At 43.4% G+C, this 18,212-nt stretch overlaps 1 protein-coding gene across 4 annotated transcripts in view; it reads right to left on the bottom strand.

Moving 5' to 3' along the window:
- STARD3 (StAR related lipid transfer domain containing 3) overlaps positions 1 to 18,212 on the bottom strand; it is a 152,646-nt gene that overhangs the window by 64,459 nt on the left and 69,975 nt on the right. For all 4 annotated transcript variants that reach the window (XR_012236931.1, XM_073608357.1, XM_073608355.1 and 1 more), the window contains 4 exons: positions 11,324 to 11,441; positions 8,202 to 8,300; positions 7,940 to 8,094; positions 7,189 to 7,251 (listed from right to left, as the gene is read on the bottom strand). Coding sequence is in view for 3 of the 4 variants with exons in the window: in XM_073608357.1 (XP_073464458.1) it covers positions 7,189 to 7,251; positions 7,940 to 8,094; positions 8,202 to 8,300; positions 11,324 to 11,441 (435 nt within the window). In the remaining variant the exon portion in view is untranslated. The remainder of the gene's footprint in view (positions 1 to 7,188; positions 7,252 to 7,939; positions 8,095 to 8,201; positions 8,301 to 11,323; positions 11,442 to 18,212) is intronic.

The raw sequence follows: 18,212 nt of genomic DNA, 5'->3' as shown, positions 1-18,212 counted from the left end.
TCATATTTAAGAGGTCCTGTCATGCTTTTTTCTATTACAAGGGATGTTTACATCCCTTGTAATAGGAATAAAAGTGACACTTTTTTTTTTTTTTTTTTTTAAACAGTGTAAAAATAAATGAAATCATGTAAAATAAATTACAAACATAAAAATGTTTTTTTTTTTTTTTAAACCCCCCGTCCCGACGAGCTCGGGCGCAGAGCGGACTGCATACGCGAGTAGTGCCCGCATATGAAAACGGTGGTCAAACCACACATGAGGTATCGCCGCAATCATTACAGCAAGAGCAATAATTCTAGCCCTAGACCTCCTCTGTAACGCAAAACATGCAACCTGTAGAATTTTTTAAACGTTGCCTATGGAGATTTTTGAGGGTAAAGAAAAAAAACAATGTATAATGTTTGGGGGTTCTAAGTAATTTTCTAGCAAAAAAACCTGTTTAAAACATGTAAACACCTAAATTCCAAAACGAGGCTGGTCCTTAAGTGGTTAAGGAGAAACCTACTAGAATTAAAAAATTCTTGAGGAGTCTCTCTTACCTTATCCAGCTGCAGGGTTCTGTGTAACAGAACCAATCTTCACCTCTCCGTTTAGAGAAAACCTTCAGAGACTGGGGCCCCCTTGAATAGGGGGATCCGCAGTTCTGGGCCTGTAAAGCACCCCTCCAGGAATATGGCTGAAAAAACCAAATACTGGATCCCAGGGTCCAGCTCTCTAAAAAGAAAAGCATTACAGGTAAAAACCTTGTTTCTTCGGACACGAGGCCCGGGTACCATCCAATTCGGCCTGGAAAAGACACCTTGAATGGATCCAGTTGTATGGCTTGCCCCTAGTAGGGATATTCCAGCGGAGCTCAGCACAACTTTACTCATGACCAACACCTAAGACACTGTCGAAAAAACTGAGGTACTCCCAGTAAGGGGAGGGATTATATAGGGGGTTGAACTTCCTGTGCCAGTGTCCAATCACCTAGCGATACCCTATATAACCCATCAGTAATTACTGAGACTCTGTGTCCCGTGATGTACGAGAAAGAAATACATTTTTTTTTTTTATTTATTTCATAATTTTCCAAAAAATTATGACAAAAAATTACTTAAAAAAAATAACTTCAAAAAAGCCCGCTTACCTTCTACTAAATACCATGGACTGTCTACTTTCCAAAACAGGGTCATTTGGGGGGGGGTATTTCTACTCTCCTGGCATTTTAGGGCCTCAAGAAATGAGATAGGCCATCAGTCCGGAGCCAAGCCCGTGACGTCACACAGTCACCGTGAGTCCATAGTGGTAGTGGTGAACGAGGACGCTTATTCTAATGCTGTTTTTATCCTTGGATCCTGTAAGTGTGCCTAATTTTAGGGGCTGTTTTTAATAAAGTAACAAGCAGAGAGCACTATGGAGATTATGTTTATTACTACATGAGAACGATCAATTTGAGAGAGAAGCGGAGCTGAGCTGTTAGTGGTGATTACATGTTAATGATCGATTGGAGAGAGAAGCAGAACTGAGCTGCAAGTGACGAGGAAAGGAGAAACTGCCTTGATTTAATCTCTGTGAAGCTGTCAGCATGAGCACACTGCTTGGAGAGCGTAAGAGGATCAGCTGTTGTGGTGTGGAGGAGAGAGATCGTGGAGGAGAGGAAAGGAGTGACCATTATCGGAGTTTTTTACTCATCTGTGAGGTGAGCAGGCAATTTGGCTGGTGAAGGATACACAAGTATTGATCTCAGTTAGGACGGATAAGCACAGCAGTAGATTGTTTTATACACTGTGGTACATGAAGTATCTTTTTTCACTAATAGATGTTATTATACACATATGGACTGGTTTCATTAGGATATCAATCACTCCTTTGAATATATAAAAGTCGATTATTCATTTTTTTTTTAATTAATATGTAAATGCTATACAGCGCTTTACTATAAAGAAAAAAAATGTTCAATTGGTGTGGTGAATCACTGAGTGTTATAGCAGCTGTAGGGGGGTTTTCATATGAATTTTTTTCATATTCATTTTGATATCTATATAGTTTTATGCACATTGCACTTTAGATTTTTTGGCGCTGATTGTCACTATACACTTCACGTAAGTACATCAGGATTAATTTTCACATATATACACCATAGTTTGTGGACTCTAACTTTCACACAGACTAAATATTATACACTGATTTGGGTTATTTTCACCAAAGAAATGTAGCAAAATACATTTTGGCCTAAATGTATTAAAAGTGGAGTTCCACCCAAAAGTGGAACTTCTGCTCGTTGTACTCCTCCCCCCCTGCGGTGCCACATTTGGCACCTTTCGGGGGGGAGGGGGGACAGAATACCTGTCTTTCACAGGTATCCTGTTCCCACTTCCGGGAGCCTCAGCCACGGGCTCCCTCCTCCTCCCCCGGCTGCTGGGCCAGTTGGAGAGAGGAGCGGAGACTCGCGCATGTGCATTAGAGTTGCTGGCGTGAAGCCGCAAGGCTTCACTGCCGGGTTCCCTTACTCGCAATGGAGGTGGCATGCACCCGACAGCTGATGGAAACATCTGCATCGCTGACATCGTTGGACTCCAGGACAGGCAAGTGTCCGATTGTTAAAAGTCAGCAGCTGCAGTATGTGCAGCTACTGGCTTTTAATTTTTGCAGCGGAGGGCGGACCTCAGCTTTAAGAACAATTATTTGAAAAATAGCAGAAACAAAAAACCCAATGGTGAATAAATGCCACCAAAAAGAAAGCTCTATTTGTGTGAACAAAAAAAGTTTTTAGTTTGGGTACAGTGTTGCATGACTGGGCAATTGTCAAAGTGTAACAGCACAGAAAGCTAAAAATTGGCCTGGGCAGGAAGGGGGTAAAAGTGCCCAGTACTGAAGTGGTTAATAAACTGTATTACACTAGGGTGGATGTGCACTCTCTTTACTTTTGTGTTGTTACAGAACTCTTCTCATTACCCAGTGGAATTATCAGAGAGCAGCAGCGTCACAATGACTGAGTATTTTTATCACGAGCAACACTTTACCAGCATGCCTTGATGTGTATGAGATCAGTGCATCAGTTAGTTTTTTGTATATGGACTTTGCAGAACAGGCTGAGGCTTGACGTTACTAAAATAGGCCAACAGGAAGTGTCACATGCTATATTTCTATTTTTACCAAAAGAGTAGATGGGTGACAGTCAGGAAGGGTTGAGGGGGAAGTGCCAGGTAGGCCGATCCAGGGCTGGAGCATCCCAATAAATACGCTCCATTGAATGACCTTGGTGAAACCAGTTGGGGACCAGCACTAGGGGTGCAACGGATCAAAAACTCACGGTTCGGATCGTTCCTCGGATCAGGAGTCACGGTTCGGATCATTTTCGGATCAACAAAAAAAAATCTCCCCCACTGTAATATCCACAATCTCCCCCACTGTAATAATATATTAGCAGGGTATATTGGCAGAGTATTGGCAGGGTATTGCAGAGTATTGTCAGGGCATTGCAGAGTATTGTCAGGGCATTGCAGAGTATTGGCAGGGCATTGCAGAGTATTGTGAGGGCATTGCAGAGTATTGCAGAGTATTGCAGAGTATTGGCAGGGCATTGCAGAGTATTGGCAGGGCATTGCAGAGTATTGGCAGGGCATTGCAGAGTATTGGCAGGGCATTGCAGAGTATTGGCAGGGCATTGCAGAGTATTGGCAGGGCATTGCAGAGTATTGGCAGGGCATTGCAGAGTATTGGCAGGGCATTGCAGAGTATTGGCAGGGCATTGCAGAGTATTGGCAGGGCATTGCAGAGTATTGGCAGGGCATTGCAGAGTATTGGCAGGGCATTGCAGAGTTTTGGCAGGGCATTGCAGAGTTTTGGCAGGGCATTGCAGAGTATTGGCAGGGCATTGCAGAGTTTTGGCAGGGCATTGCAGAGTTTTGGCCGGTTGGGAGAGAGAAACCGGCGTCATGACATGATCCGTACGGATCACGGACGATCCGTTGCACCCCTAACCAGCACTGCTGGAGCTGAGGGACTCTCCTAGCTGCCGGGGAAGAACTCCTTCAGTGAGAGTGGGGGGGAAGCAAAGAGAAAAGAAACACAGATTCTGGTGGTAGGGGACTCAATTTTTAGAAGGACAGAGAGGGCAATCTGTAACAAAGACCTGAAACACCAAACTGTATATTGTCTACCGGGCGCTCGGGTTCGGGACATTACTGATCTGGTGGATAGATTACTGGGAGGGACTGGGGAAGACCTGGCTGTCACGGTGCACATTGGCACCAATGACAAAGTCAGAGGCAAATGGAGTGGCCTAAAGAACGATTTTAGGGACTTAGGAGCTAAATTGAGGAAAAGTACCTCCAAGGTTCTCAGGAATACTACCGGTACATCGAGCCACACCAGAAAGGCAGAGGGAGATTAGGAAAGTAAACAAGTGGCTGAGGAGCTGGTGTAGCAAGGAGGGGTTTGGGTTCCTGGAGGACTGGGCCGACTTCTCAGTCGATAACCAGTACTATAGAAGGGATGGACTGCACCTAAATGAGGAGGGTGCAGATCAGCTGGGAATGAAGATGGCCAAAAAGTCAGAGAGGTTTTTAAACTAGGTGATGGGGGCAGGGCCCAGAGGTAGAGATAGTCAGCATGGAACATATTCCAGAGGGTGGTATTGGGGGCATTAGTGGTAGGTTGACTAAAGCACATAAACCAAAGCACATAAAAGGGAAGTATAGTAACAAGTCCTAGTTGCAATCTCGGAACACCCAATAAGAGGATAGTATGCGACCGGTCTAAACTACGTGGCATGTTCACCAATGCCAGAAGCCTGGCGGACAAGATGAGTGAACTAGAGATGCTGTTGTACGAGGAGAATTTGGATTTTGTGGGAATTTCAGAGACCTGGTTCAAGAGCTCTCGTGATTGGCTGGCAACCATTCAAGGGTATAGCCTTTATTGCAAGGATAGAGAGGGTAAAATAGAGGGAGGGGTATGCCTATATATCAAGAATAACGTACAAGCTAATGTGAGAGATGACATCACTAAGGGAGCTAGGGAGGAGGTGGAATCCTTATGGGTAGAGCTCCAAAGGGATAAAGCTAAAATAATACTGGGAGTAGGCTATAGGCCCCCTAACCTGAGGGAGGAGGGGGGAGACAGATCTCCTTTCACAATTTGGACTAGCAGCAAGGATGGGAAGTGTTATCATAATGGGGGATTTTAATTATCCAGACAGACTGGGCAGAGGGAACCACGCATTCGTCTAAGGCTCGCCAGTTCCTAAATGTCTTGCAGGACAATTTCATGGGTCAGATGGTAGAGGCACCAACTAGAAATAAAGCGTTACTGGATCTACTAATTACCAACAATACAGACCTGATCACGGATGTGGAAATATGGGGCAATTTAGGAAACGGCGATCACAGGTCAATTGGTTTCAGTATAAATCACGCAAATAGGAAACATAAGGGGAATACAAAGACACTGACTTTCAAGAGAGCCAACTTCCCTAATCTACGAACCTTGCTAGAAGGCATACATTGGGATAAAATCTTAGGAACAAAGAACACGGAGGAGAGATTGGTTTGCTTTAGGAGCATATTAAATAAGGGCATTAGCCAATGCATCCCATTTGGTAATACATTTAAAAGAGTGAACAAAGGTCCTGGATGGCTTAACTCCAATGTAAAGATGCATATAAAAGCAAAGGAGACGGCCATCAAAAATAAAGGTTGAGGGATCATCATCAGCATTCATACTTTATAAAGAATGCAATAAGAAATGTAAGGGTGCAATTAGGGCGGCTAAGATAGAACACGAAAGACACATAGCGGAGGAAAGCAAAAAAATCCCAAGAAATTGTTTAAGTATGTAAACAGTAAAAAAGAAATCGTTTAAGTATGTAAACTATATTGGCCCCATAAAAAATGAGGAAGGACATCTGGTTACATAGGATGGGGAGATGGCGAAGGTATTGAATTTATTCTTCGCCTCAGTCTTCACGAGAGAATCGGGGGGCTTCAGTAACCAAAACTGCAGTGCTTATCCTCATGACACATCACAGGAAGCACCTCCATGGTTAGCAGATGACAGAATTAAAATTAGACTTGGGAAACTTAACATTAATAGATCACCGGGACCAGGTGGCTTGCACCAGAGGGTACTTCGGGAACTCAGTCAAGTAATTGCCAGACCATTGTTTCTCATTTTTACTGACAGTCTACTGACTGGAATGGTACCAGCTGATTGGAGAAAGGCCAATGTAAATCTGCCAACAGTTCAATCTCTTTATTTGCGGACAATACTAAGCTAAGCAGGGCAATAACTTCTCCGCAGGATGTGGAAACCTTGCAAAAAGATCTGAACAAATGAATGGGGTGGGCAACTACATAGCAAATGAGGTTTAATGTAGAAAAATGTAAAATAATGCATTTGGGTGGCAAAAAAATGAATGCAATCTATACACTGGGGGGAGAACCTCTGGGGGAATCTAGGATGGAAAAGGACATAGTAGATGATAGGCTCAGCAATGACATGCAATGCCAAGCTGCTGCTAACAAAGCAAACAGAACATTGGCATGCATTAAAAAGGGGATCAACTCCAGAGATAAAACGATAATTCTCCCACTCTACAAGACTCTGGTCTGGTCGCATCTAGAGTATGCTGTCCAGTTCTGGACACCAATCCTCAGGAAGGATGTACTGGAAATGGAGCGAGTACAGAAAAGGGTAACAAAGCTAATAAAGGGTCTGGAGGATATTAGTTATGAGGAAAGGTTGCGAGCACTTATTCTCTCTGGAGAAGAGATACTTGAGAGGGGATAGGATTTCAATTTACAAATACCGTACTGGTGACCCCACAATAGGGATAAAACTTTTTCACGGAAGGGAGTTTAACAAGACACGTGGCCACTCAATAAAATTAGAAGAAAAGAGGTTTAACCTTAAACTATGTAGAGGGTTCTTTACTGTAAGAGCGGCTAGGATGTGGAATTCCCTTCCACAGGCGGTGGTATCAGCAGGGAGCATCGATAGTTTCAAAAAACTATTAGATAAGCACCTGAACGACCACAACATACAGGGATATACAATGTAATACTGACATATATTCACACACATAGGTTGGACTTGATGGACTTGTGTCTTTTTTCAACCTCACCTACTATGTAACTTGAAATTCTCTTTAATATTGTTCTCATGTGCAAACAAACTACAGCTTTGTATTGCTGTTTCTCTTACCTTTAAGAGAAAAGTCTTTCCATGAAAAGGGATATCAAGTGTATACACAATGTCTCCAACTTCCTGCAATACAGAGAAATACATTATAGAATCACACTTATATGCGCTGCATATAAAAAGGCAAATAACTGGTTTTGCTTTAAATGCCAACACACTGAACACAGCCACACAAACAAGAGGCAAATCTCATCTCACCACATACGCTGCCCTTTCAAATGATGTGAAGGTTTCAAATACAGATAGAAAGATGAAAAAGTGAGGGTATGGCCATATTTAAAAGGTCTACAAAATAAAACAATACATCAGACTGGCTGCAAAAACCCCAGCTTTCCTTATTTAATTTTTATGAATCCACCATAGCATATTTTCAGAAGGCAAAAAAAAAAAAATAAAATAAAAAAAAAAAAAAAAAAAAAAAAAACCACACACACGCAGGTAAAGTCAGCCATAGGTGGATTGTATCTCAGCCATAGGTGGATTGTTCAACAGGGCCGAGATCCAAACGATGTGTGGGCAGGCTGAATGTACCGATGAACTTGGGTACAACCAGCCTGTCGGATTTTATGTACGATTATTACTAGTGGCTATTATATCTGCTGCAGTAATCACTGTGTTCTCCCGGGGGAGAACACAATGGGTCCGTGGGAGGAATTCAACCTGTGGTTGCAGGAAAGAAAGTCACTCCGTCTATGGCCAGCTTTAGAGATGGTCAGATACTGTGAAAAAGAACAGGCATTAGTAAGGTACTTACATTGCTCTTTTCATATTTCCAACTGACTTCCTGTGCGAGTATCTGCTCAACAATTTCCATGGCCTCCTTGCCCTTCCTCACATATTCCCGTTCTTGGGCAGTAACTGCCTTCCTCCCCACAGCTTCATCATCATCATCAAATTCATTGTCTGACCCTATGTGAAAGATACAAGTCTAATGCATTCCTAATTCAATCATCACCAGAGGGAAGGACATCTTCAGCTAAGTTTTTGAAAACATCAAAAACAGAATATACTCTCACCTGCAAAGGACTCTGGTGGGGAATAAAACTGTCCATCAGAGAATGCCCCTGGGTACAGAAGAGGAGGGCGAAGGGCAGCAGTCTGAGCAGCCAGATACCCTGTTTGTACAAATAATTAAAAAATGTTTTCAAGAGAACAAGTCACACACATCTTTAATAAATATACCATTAATTTACCTCTATTGCAAAAAAGAAAGAGCTTTTTCAATATTCTAGGGCAGGCTTTACCTCAGCCTTCAGTTTTTTCTATAGAAAACTCCTCAACGACTTCCTAGTACCTGTCCTTTAGGATGGTAAACAGTTAGTGGAATAAGTACCGTATTTATTGGCGTATAACATGCACTTTTTTCCCCTTAAAATAGGGGGAAAATCGTGTGTGCGTGTTATACGCTGATATAGGCTGCCACCGAGGGGAAGGAGGGGATGAGCGCCGCCGAAATAAACAGAGCCAGATCTCCTGTGTACTCGGCTCTGCTTGCAGTCATGCTCAGTCCCGCCCCCTGTACGGCTCCTAGCTTTGACGTCCCCGCAATGGACCGGTGTTATGTCCATCATAGGTTCTGGGCCAAGGGGCGGGAATGGGCGTGACGCCGAGCTGAGTACACAAGAGATCTGGCTCTGTCTATTTCGGCAAGGCTGCAGATGGACACTGATCAGGCTGCAGTGAGGAGCAATGCTGCAGATGGGCACTGATCAGGCTGCAGTGAAGAGCAATGCTGCAGATGGGCACTAATCAGGCTGCAGTGAGGAGCAAGGCTGCAGATGGGCACTGATTAGGCTGCAGTGAGGAGCAAGGCTGCAGATGGGCACTGATTAGGCTGCAGTGAGGAGCAAGGCTGCAGATGGGCACTGATTAGGCTGCAGTGAGGAGCAAGGCTGCAGATGGGCACTGATTAGGCTGCAGTGAGGAGCAAGGCTGCAGATGGGCACTGATTAGGCTGCAGTGAGGAGCAAGGCTGCAGATGGGCACTGATTAGGCTGCAGTGAGGAGCAAGGCTGCAGATGGGCACCGATTAGGCTGCAGCGAGGAGCAAGGCTGCAGATGGGCACAGATCAGGCTGCACTGAAGCTTCAGAAGGGCACAGATCAGGCTGCAGGTGGGCACAGATCAGGCTGCATTGAGGCTGCAGATGGGCACAGATCAGGCTGCATTGAGCCTGCAGATGGGCACAGATCAGGCTGCATTGATCCTGCAGATGGGCACAGATCAGGCTGCATTGAGCCTGCAGATGGGCACAGATCAGGCTGCATTGAGCCTGCAGATGGGCACAGATCAGGCTGCATTGAGCCTGCAGATGGGCACAGATCAGACTGCATTGAGGCTGCAGATGGGCACAGATCAGACTGCATTGAGGCTACAGATGGGCACAGATCAGGCTGCATTAATGCTCACTGACCATTATTTTGCTTCAAAGTGGTTGATTTAAAAAAAAAAAAAAAAAAAAGTTTTTCTTTCCCTGAAACTTTCCTCTTAAATTGGGGTGCGTGTTATATGCCGATAAATACGGGTACTTCACCAGCTGAGCTCAATAAAATACACCATGCACCTGCCCTCCCCCTCCAGGGTATGGATCCCATCTACCTCTGCAGTTACATGTTTTTCCAATGCAATCATCATCAGTAAGCACAGCTCTTCCTCAAAACATAGTCAGTGTGTTCCTCCGCTGATCAATTGATTTGTACCTTACCACCTTCTCGCATAGATCGTTCATTTGGCAGTGTGTGCAGGAGCTGAGTGATCACATAAAAGCCTATGTTGAGCACAGCTGTAGTACTGAAAACAAGAGAAGTGTGTCCCTGGAAGTCTGTAAATCTCACCATACATTCTGTGGAATCTCCTTTAGATCTAACTATGTAGTGCAAAGGGCCTTTCCTGATTGGATAGTTAGGTCTGTCCTCTTATTATATATTTTTGTTAAATTCAAAGAAGATTGTACAATCAGATTGCATAGTGTTTGGACACCTTTATACACCTAAAATTAACTAGTCATGCTTTTGGTGCCATTAATTGTTAACAGTGCCACAAATGTGGAAGCAAACATGCATTTTGCCATGTGCAAAAAGTGAAACAAATGCTGCAAAACACACGGTTAAAAAAACATGCAAACTGCAACACATCAAAAATGCCCCATGAGCTACTTTGCCGCATTTGTAGTGCAGTGTAGTGTAGGGCAGCCCATTGAAATCAACAGGCTGCTATATGCACGTTGTGGAAAAAATTCACCAAAAAACATGCGCTCCTACTGTACTACATGTGAATGGGGCGTTTACATAAAAGCAATGGCAGCTGATTGTCTCTAGCTCACTCCCTCATTAGTGCTTGTATAAATCTGCCCATACACCAAGCAATCTGATTGTACAAACTCTGTACAATTTCCTTGGGATTTACCAAAACTGTGGAATAGGAGGACCCACCTGAACAACCTATTCAATTTGAATCAAATCAGGCAGGCCCCTGCACTACGTAATTGATGGTAGGTCTACAGGAGATTGTACAGTGTATAGCCACCTTAATGGAAGAGTGGGTGGAAATAAAAAAAAAAGAGTTGGTATAGTAATAAGGGAGGTCTGAACCAGGAAGGTAAACGTGTCCTATTATGTGATGCAGTAAGGCAGTGCATGATGGGTTATGAAGTTTCCTAAATAGTCACATGATGCTAAAGGAAGTCCGGGCTCAGAATGCATTTTTTAAAATTATAAATAGAGAGGGTGCAGATTCAAAGCTGCCATGGACTAGGTAATAGAGATAGAGATAATCACACTGGGATGGCATGGGCAGAAAAGACAGAAAATGCTTCTATTCATTATGAAAAGTGAAATTCTGCCTGGAAAAGTAGACTTTGCCTTAAACTCAGGCAAGAGACAGGTCAACCGCCAAGCAGGGCTTCCAGCCTGACACTTAAGCCAACATTTCAGTTTTTACAGGATGAAAATGCAACTAAATAACAGCTCACACACTTATCTCTGAGAGGTCAAGTTGTTATAGCAGATTAAGAGACTCAGATTCACGCAGATGTAAATTCTTGACTCTCTCTTTTAACACTTAGTTGACTGCAGGACATTGGGAAAGGCAACAGGCTGTGAACCCCAAATACATGCTCCTCAATTGAGTGCGTACTTACATCTCTCCTGCTCGGCCTCTTGCGTAAGAACCTTGAAATCCAGAAACCATGTCTCCAGCCAGGCTAAAACAAAAGACATGATGGGCAACAAGTACCCAAATGCCCCCTTAGATAGAAGCTAAAGAAAAAAAAAAGAAAAAAAGGAGAATGCAGATTTATAAAGAAGGCGGCACTTACTTCACAATTCTACTTGACTGGTGTGTCTAGTTCAGAACAATATACTGTATAGTGTATATAGTTTTGTCATAGATCTGTATAGCCTGCACACATTCACAGCCTGAAATGACTTTTTCATAAGCTGGCCAAACAAATTGCATGGCATAACAAGAAAATGCCAACTTTGTCTAATCTATTCGGATTTTCCAGAAGAATATTCCTTTTTCATGAAAACTATATAAACAATTACCCATTATGTACAATCAATGTCCATAAGATAGGATTCTTTACTCAAAACAATTGTTTTTAATGCATAAATGGCCAGCATTACTCTGTTCCCCTCCAAAGTTTCATGTTAGCCATTCATGGCCACAACGACATCATGCTCTTATAAATGAAAGAAACAATGCAGATCTGCACTATGTTCCAAATTCAATCTTAGCCAATACCTTAAAAAGTAACTACTACACTCTTAACAACTTCAATAATGGCCACTTTCACCCCCTTCCTGCCCAGACCAATTTTCAGCTTTCAGCGCTGTAACACTTTGAATGACAATTTTTATCATTTTTTTTTTTTTGGACAGATAGAGCTTTCTTTTGGTGGTATTTAATCACCACTGGGTTTTTTTTTTTTTTTTTTGGTTAAAATTTTTCTGTTTGAAAATTTTGTAAATAAGTAATTTTTGTCCTTCACTGGTGTGTGCTGATGAGGCAGTACTGATGAGCACTAATATGCAGCACTGATGGGCGGCACTGAAAGGACTGGCATCACTGATGGGCACTGTTGGGGCTGCACTGATAACTTGGGCACATTTAATCAGTGCCCTGATTATCTGTACAGGTCTCCCCTTGAGGAAATGCCACTGATTGTCTCTCCTCTCCTCACACGCTGTCAATGTGAGGACAGGAAAGCCAATAACCAGCATTTCCGTGTTTACATGTGATCAGCTGTGATTGGACACAGCTGATCACATGGGTAAAGAGCCTCGTCGTCAGCTCTTTACTTAGATTGGGGATGCGCTGAGCGTCACCGACCGCCGTGCACCCCGGCATGCAAGCGCCGCGAGACTGGGACGACATCATATGAATTTGTCACAGAACGAGAGAGCCACCTTGCGCCCATCATTTTACTATATGGCAGACGGGAGGTGGTTAAAAGAGGATCTTCAGTCAAAAAAGTCAGCAGCTGCAAATACTGTAAATTCCGCTCCAATCGCCTATGCCAGAGTGGAGGTACCCTTACCCCCTCTTGTAAAAAAAAAAAAAAAGTACCCCCACCCCCTCCCATAAAAACAACAAACCTGCAAAAGAGAGGGAGTATCAACACAGAACTTCACTTTCAGGATGAAGTTCTGCTTTAATGTTTACAGCCCAAATAAGGTTTCTTGCTAAACCAGGCCAAAAATGTGTACATGCCAATATAGGTAGGTACATAAGTAGGCAGATATAGCAAATGTACAGCAAAAAGCTAAATATGCAAGTCCTGTTCTTTAACTAAATCCAGCACCAGCACACAATCCTCTACTCCAGGCAGGAAGCTGCAGATATAGACCACTGCTCTCTGTGTAGAAGCAGCGACATCTCTTAAGCTATTGACAGCAGAGACAGCTTTTTTTATACATCCTTATTGACAACCTCCTGTTGGGAAGGAGAGGATTAACAGAGAACCTATCTACACTCGCCAGCCATTTTATTAAGCACACCTTGCTAGTACCGGGTTGGACCCTCCTTTTTCCTTTAGAACTGCCTTAATTTATCGTGGTAAAACAATTAAAATAGATGTTGGAAACATTCCTCAGAGATTTTGGTCCATATTGACATGATAGCATCATGCAGTTGCTGCAGATTTGTCGGCTACATCCATGATGCAAATCTCCTGTTCCCCCACATCCCAAAGGAACTCTATTGGATTGAGATCTGGTGACTGTGGAGGCCATTGGAGTACAGTGAAGTCATGATCTTGTTCAAGAAACCAGTTTGGGATGATTTGACCTTTGTGACATGGTGCATTATCCTGATGGAAGGAGCCATCAGAAGATGGGTACACTGTAATCAAAGAGATGGACATGGTCAGCAACAATACTCAGGTAGGCCCTGGCGTTTAAACGATGCTCAATTGGTAATAAGGGGCCCAAAATGTGCCAAGAAAATATCCAACACACTACCAGCCTGAACCGTTGATACAAGACAGGATGGATCCATGCTTTCATGTTGTTTATGCCAAAGTCTGACCCTACCATCTGAATGTCGCAGCTGAAATCGAGACTCAGATCAGGCAACGTTTTTTCCAATCTTCTATTGTCCAATTTTGGTGAGCCTGTGCAAATTGTAGCCTCAGTTTCCTGTTCTTAGGAGTGGCACCCGGTGTGGTCTTCTGTAGCCCATCTGCTTCAAGCTTCAATGTGTTGTGCTTTCAGAGATGGTATTCTGCACACCTTGGTTGTAACGAGTGGTTATTTGAATTGCTGTTGCCTTTCTATCATCTTCAACCAGTCTGCCCATTCTCCTCTGACATCAACAAGGCATTTTTTTCATCAACACAACTTCCCCTCACTGGATATTTTCTCTTTTTCGGACCATTCTCTGTAAACCATAGAGATGTTTTTGCGTGAAAATCCCAGTAGATCAGAAGTTTTTGAAATACTCAGACCAGCCTGTCTGGCACCAACAACTATGCCACGTTCAAAGTCACTTAAATCCCCTTTCTTCCTCATTCTAATGCTTGATTTGAACTTCAGCAAGTCCTCTTCACTACGTCTAGATGCCTAAATGCATTGAGTCACTGCCATGTAATTGGCCGATTAGCAATTTTTGTTACCAAGCAATTGAACAGCTGTACTTAATAAAAGTGGCCAGTGAGTGTATGGAGTGAAATAAAAAATTTACACCCTTAGAAATCCTGAAGGCGGTGCTTGGTTTTCGGGGTCCCGTACACGGCTAGGCTCCCAAAAAGTCTCACACATGTGATATCCCCGTACTCAGGAGGAGCAACAGAATGTATTTTGGGGTGTAATTTCACATATGCCCATGTCATGTTTCAGCAATATATCATTTAGTGACAACTTTGTGCAAAAAAAAAAAAAAAATAAAAAAAAAAAAAAATTTGTCTTTTCCCGCAACTTGTGTCAAAATATAAATTATTCCATGGATTCGACATGCCTCTTAGCAAATAGCTTGGGGTGTCTACTTTCCAAAATGGGGTCATTTGGGGGGGATTTGAACTGTCCTGGAATTTTATGCACAACATTTAGAAGCTTATGTCACACATCACCCACTCTTCTAACCACTTGAAGACAAAGCCCTTTCTGACACTTTTTGGTTACATGAAAAAATATTTTTTTTTGCAAGAAAATTACTTACCACAGCTTGCGTTTGCCTTTGCGCGAGAGCAGGGGGGGACAGGGGTGCTTTTTTTTTTTTTTTTTTTGCTTTTTTATCTTATTTTTAAACTGTTCCTTTCATTTTTTTTTTTTTAAATCATTTTTATTGTTATCTCAGGGAATGTAAATATCCTCTATGATAGCAATAGGTAGTGACAAGTACTCTTTTTTGAAAAAATTGGGGTCCCAATTTCCCAATGGCGCTGTTTACATCCGGCGAAATCTAAGTCATAAAATGCTTGTAGCTTCCGGTTTCTTAGGCCATAAAGATGATTGGAGCCATTCTGATCTCTGATCAGCTCTATAGTCAGCTGGCGGAACCACCGGCTGCATTCTCAGGTCCCTGTTGGGACAGGAGAGCCAGAGAAAACCCAGCTTTATGTAGTGTGGGAGCAAACTCTGTTGCTGTCAAGATAAGAGCCCTTTCACACTGGGGCGGTTTGCAGGCGCTATTGCGCTAATAATAGCGCCTGCAAACCGACCCGAAAGTGCCGCTACTTTCATTCCAGTGTGAAAGCCCTGAGGGCTTTCACACTGGAGTGATGCGCTGGCAGGACGGTAAAAAAAGTCCTGCCAGCAGCATCCTCGGAGCGGTGAAGGAGCGGTGTGTATACCGCTCCTGCCCATTGAAATCAATGGGACGGCGCGGCTATACCCCCGGCAAAGCGCCTCTGCAGAGGCGCTTTGCGGTGGTATTTAACCCTTTCTCGGCTGCTAGCGGGGGGCAAAACCTCCCCGCTAGCGGCCGCATACCGACGGTAAAACGCCGCTAATAATAGCGGCATTTTGCCGCCTACGCCGCCCCCGTCCCAGTGTGAAAGGGCTCTAAATAAATCAGTGCTGCAGCTGAATGGCCTAAAAAATATAGGCCGAAGCATGGGGGCATCCACCCCAAAAGTTAGGAGCAAATTACTCCTCTACCCCTGCTGCCCCCATGCTTCAGCATATATGCTCTTTTTTTAACTGTGGTGGTGAAATCACCTCCGACAGCGCTGGAGTCACGGCTTTATATATCGTGGGAGCAAACGCTGTTGCTGTCAAGATAAATAAATCTGCGCTGCAACTGAATGGCGTACCTGTTAAGCAAATGATGGTTAACAATAAAACAAAGTAACATTACAGTATAACAGGAAGACATACCATACCTGCAAAGCAAATACAAAAAAAAAACATAGTAAAAAATAAAACATTTTTTAACGCAATCTGTGCCTAAAATATATATATGCCGAAGCATGGGGGCATCCGCCCGCAAAAGTTAGGAGCAAATCGCTCCTCCACCCCTGCTGCCCCCATGCTTCGGCATATATGCTCTATTTTTTAACTGTGGTGGTGAAATAACCTCCTACAGCGCTGGAGTCACAGCTTTATGTATGGTGGGAGCAAACGCTGTTGCTGTCCAGATAAATAAATCCGTGCTGCAGCTGAATGGCATACCTGAAAACAAAAAATGGTTAACAATAAAACACAGTAAACAGTAAAGTATAAAAAAAAAATTACATACCTGAAAAGCAAACATGATAAAACATAACAATAAAACATTGCAGAATAGAATACTTTTTTTTTTTACACTTTTTTTTTTTGTACCTGCAACTGTTGTAACTGTAACGGTTCCAGGTTCGGGTCTCTCAAAATGCGATGCCATCTTGGGAGACCCTGTGAAAGTGTGTCCTAGTCTGTGCAGTGCTGTACCCTATGCTAATACTCAACTAGTGTATGGTAGCCTTCAAAACATTCACCAATGCAAAGACCAGGATTGACAGGAGGGACAATAATAGCCGGTGTCACGCCTATATCCGCGCTTGCTGCAGACACATCTTCTTTGGGGGGCTCGTTGGGTAGGGGTACTCGGGAGGTCATACAGAAAATGCCTCTCATGCAGCCGGCTTACTGCATTTAGATTGGTGTGTTGCTATGGCCATTTGTATTGTCTTGATAGCAATAATAGAGAGTTAGGTTTGGTAAGAGCATATGTTTACAGAGGCCCTTCCCCCTCCATTTATATGTAAATAAACCAGATGGATAGGTTTTGGAGAAGTTGGTGTATGCAAGAAATAGGTGGAAGGGGCTTGGGGAGAGTTGGAAAGAAACGTGTTTGGAAGGTCAAAGAAGAAGACATGGATGCGAGGAGCTTGATAACTTTGGAGACGCTTTTGTGAGTTGGACTCTAAGCAAGGAACTATGAAGGACATCTTGACCCCTAAATTGAGTAACGGTTTAGTTTACTTAATGTGTACATATTGTACATGCTTATATTTGTAGGCATATTTTAAGCTACAAGTTTTGTTGTATTGTGCTTCCTGCAGTTTGTATGTGCAGATTTTTCCCTGTTTAGTAAAGCATTTATACACTTCAGAAGTCTAAATTTCCTTGGTTTTACCACAAGAACTTAATAGATAGACGGAAAGCATTACAATTGGGAAGATGAGGTGGAGCACCGTCTGGAAACAGAAGGGCTCTGATGATCTCTTCCTGGAATTTAAGGAAGGATCCAGTCCATCCTGAAGCTCTGTATAGCACATGAGCGTTCAGCAAAGCCAATTGAAATAAATAGACACTTTTTTGTACCAGCGCCTGGCCTTACGGGCAACTAGGTATGACGCCAACAACTGGTCGTTGAGGTCCAACCCCCTCCCATATTTTGGTTATATTCGTGGACACAGAGGGGTTTATCCAGAACACCAGTCGCCGTAGGAATTTGGACCGTCGTGTCTGCATGAAGGGAGGTACGAACGAAAACATTCTTATTATCCCTCCACTTCACAGCGAGCAAATTATTACTCTTGAAGTAGGCTCTCTCCCCCAGCCTAAGACGGGAATCTACAAGCCGCTGGGAAAAGCCCCGGCGATTAGGTCGCACGGTGCCACATGCTCCACTCTGATGATCAAACGTGTGACTAAAAAGTGGCACACTTGTGTAATAATTGTCCACATACAAATGGTACCCCTGTCCGAATAAGGGTGACACCAAGACCCACACAATCTTGCCAGCTCTCCCTATGTAATCTGAGCAGTTCGGCGGCTCTACTTGACTATGTCTTCCCTCGTAAACCATAAAACTATATGTATAGCCTGTGGCCTTTCACAGAGCTTATACATCTTGACCCCGTATCTGGCACGCTTGCTGGGAAGATACTGTTTGAAAGACAAGCGGCCAGAAAACCTAATCAGGGACTCATCAATGCAGACAACTTAATGGGGAGTAAACAAGTCTGCAAAACGTTGGTTGACGTGGTTTACGAGGGGGTCATATTTTGTAGAGCCGATCGTATCCAGGGTCTCCACGAGGACGACAGAGTTCATTGTTGTTGCAATGCATGAACTGCAAGATCTGCTCTTATCGTGCCCTGGTCA

The sequence above is a fragment of the Aquarana catesbeiana genome, linkage group LG12 (assembly GCF_042186555.1).
Source record: "Aquarana catesbeiana isolate 2022-GZ linkage group LG12, ASM4218655v1, whole genome shotgun sequence".
Classification (NCBI taxonomy): domain Eukaryota; kingdom Metazoa; phylum Chordata; class Amphibia; order Anura; family Ranidae; genus Aquarana; species Aquarana catesbeiana.
This window is presented reverse-complemented; position numbering and strand designations above follow the sequence as displayed.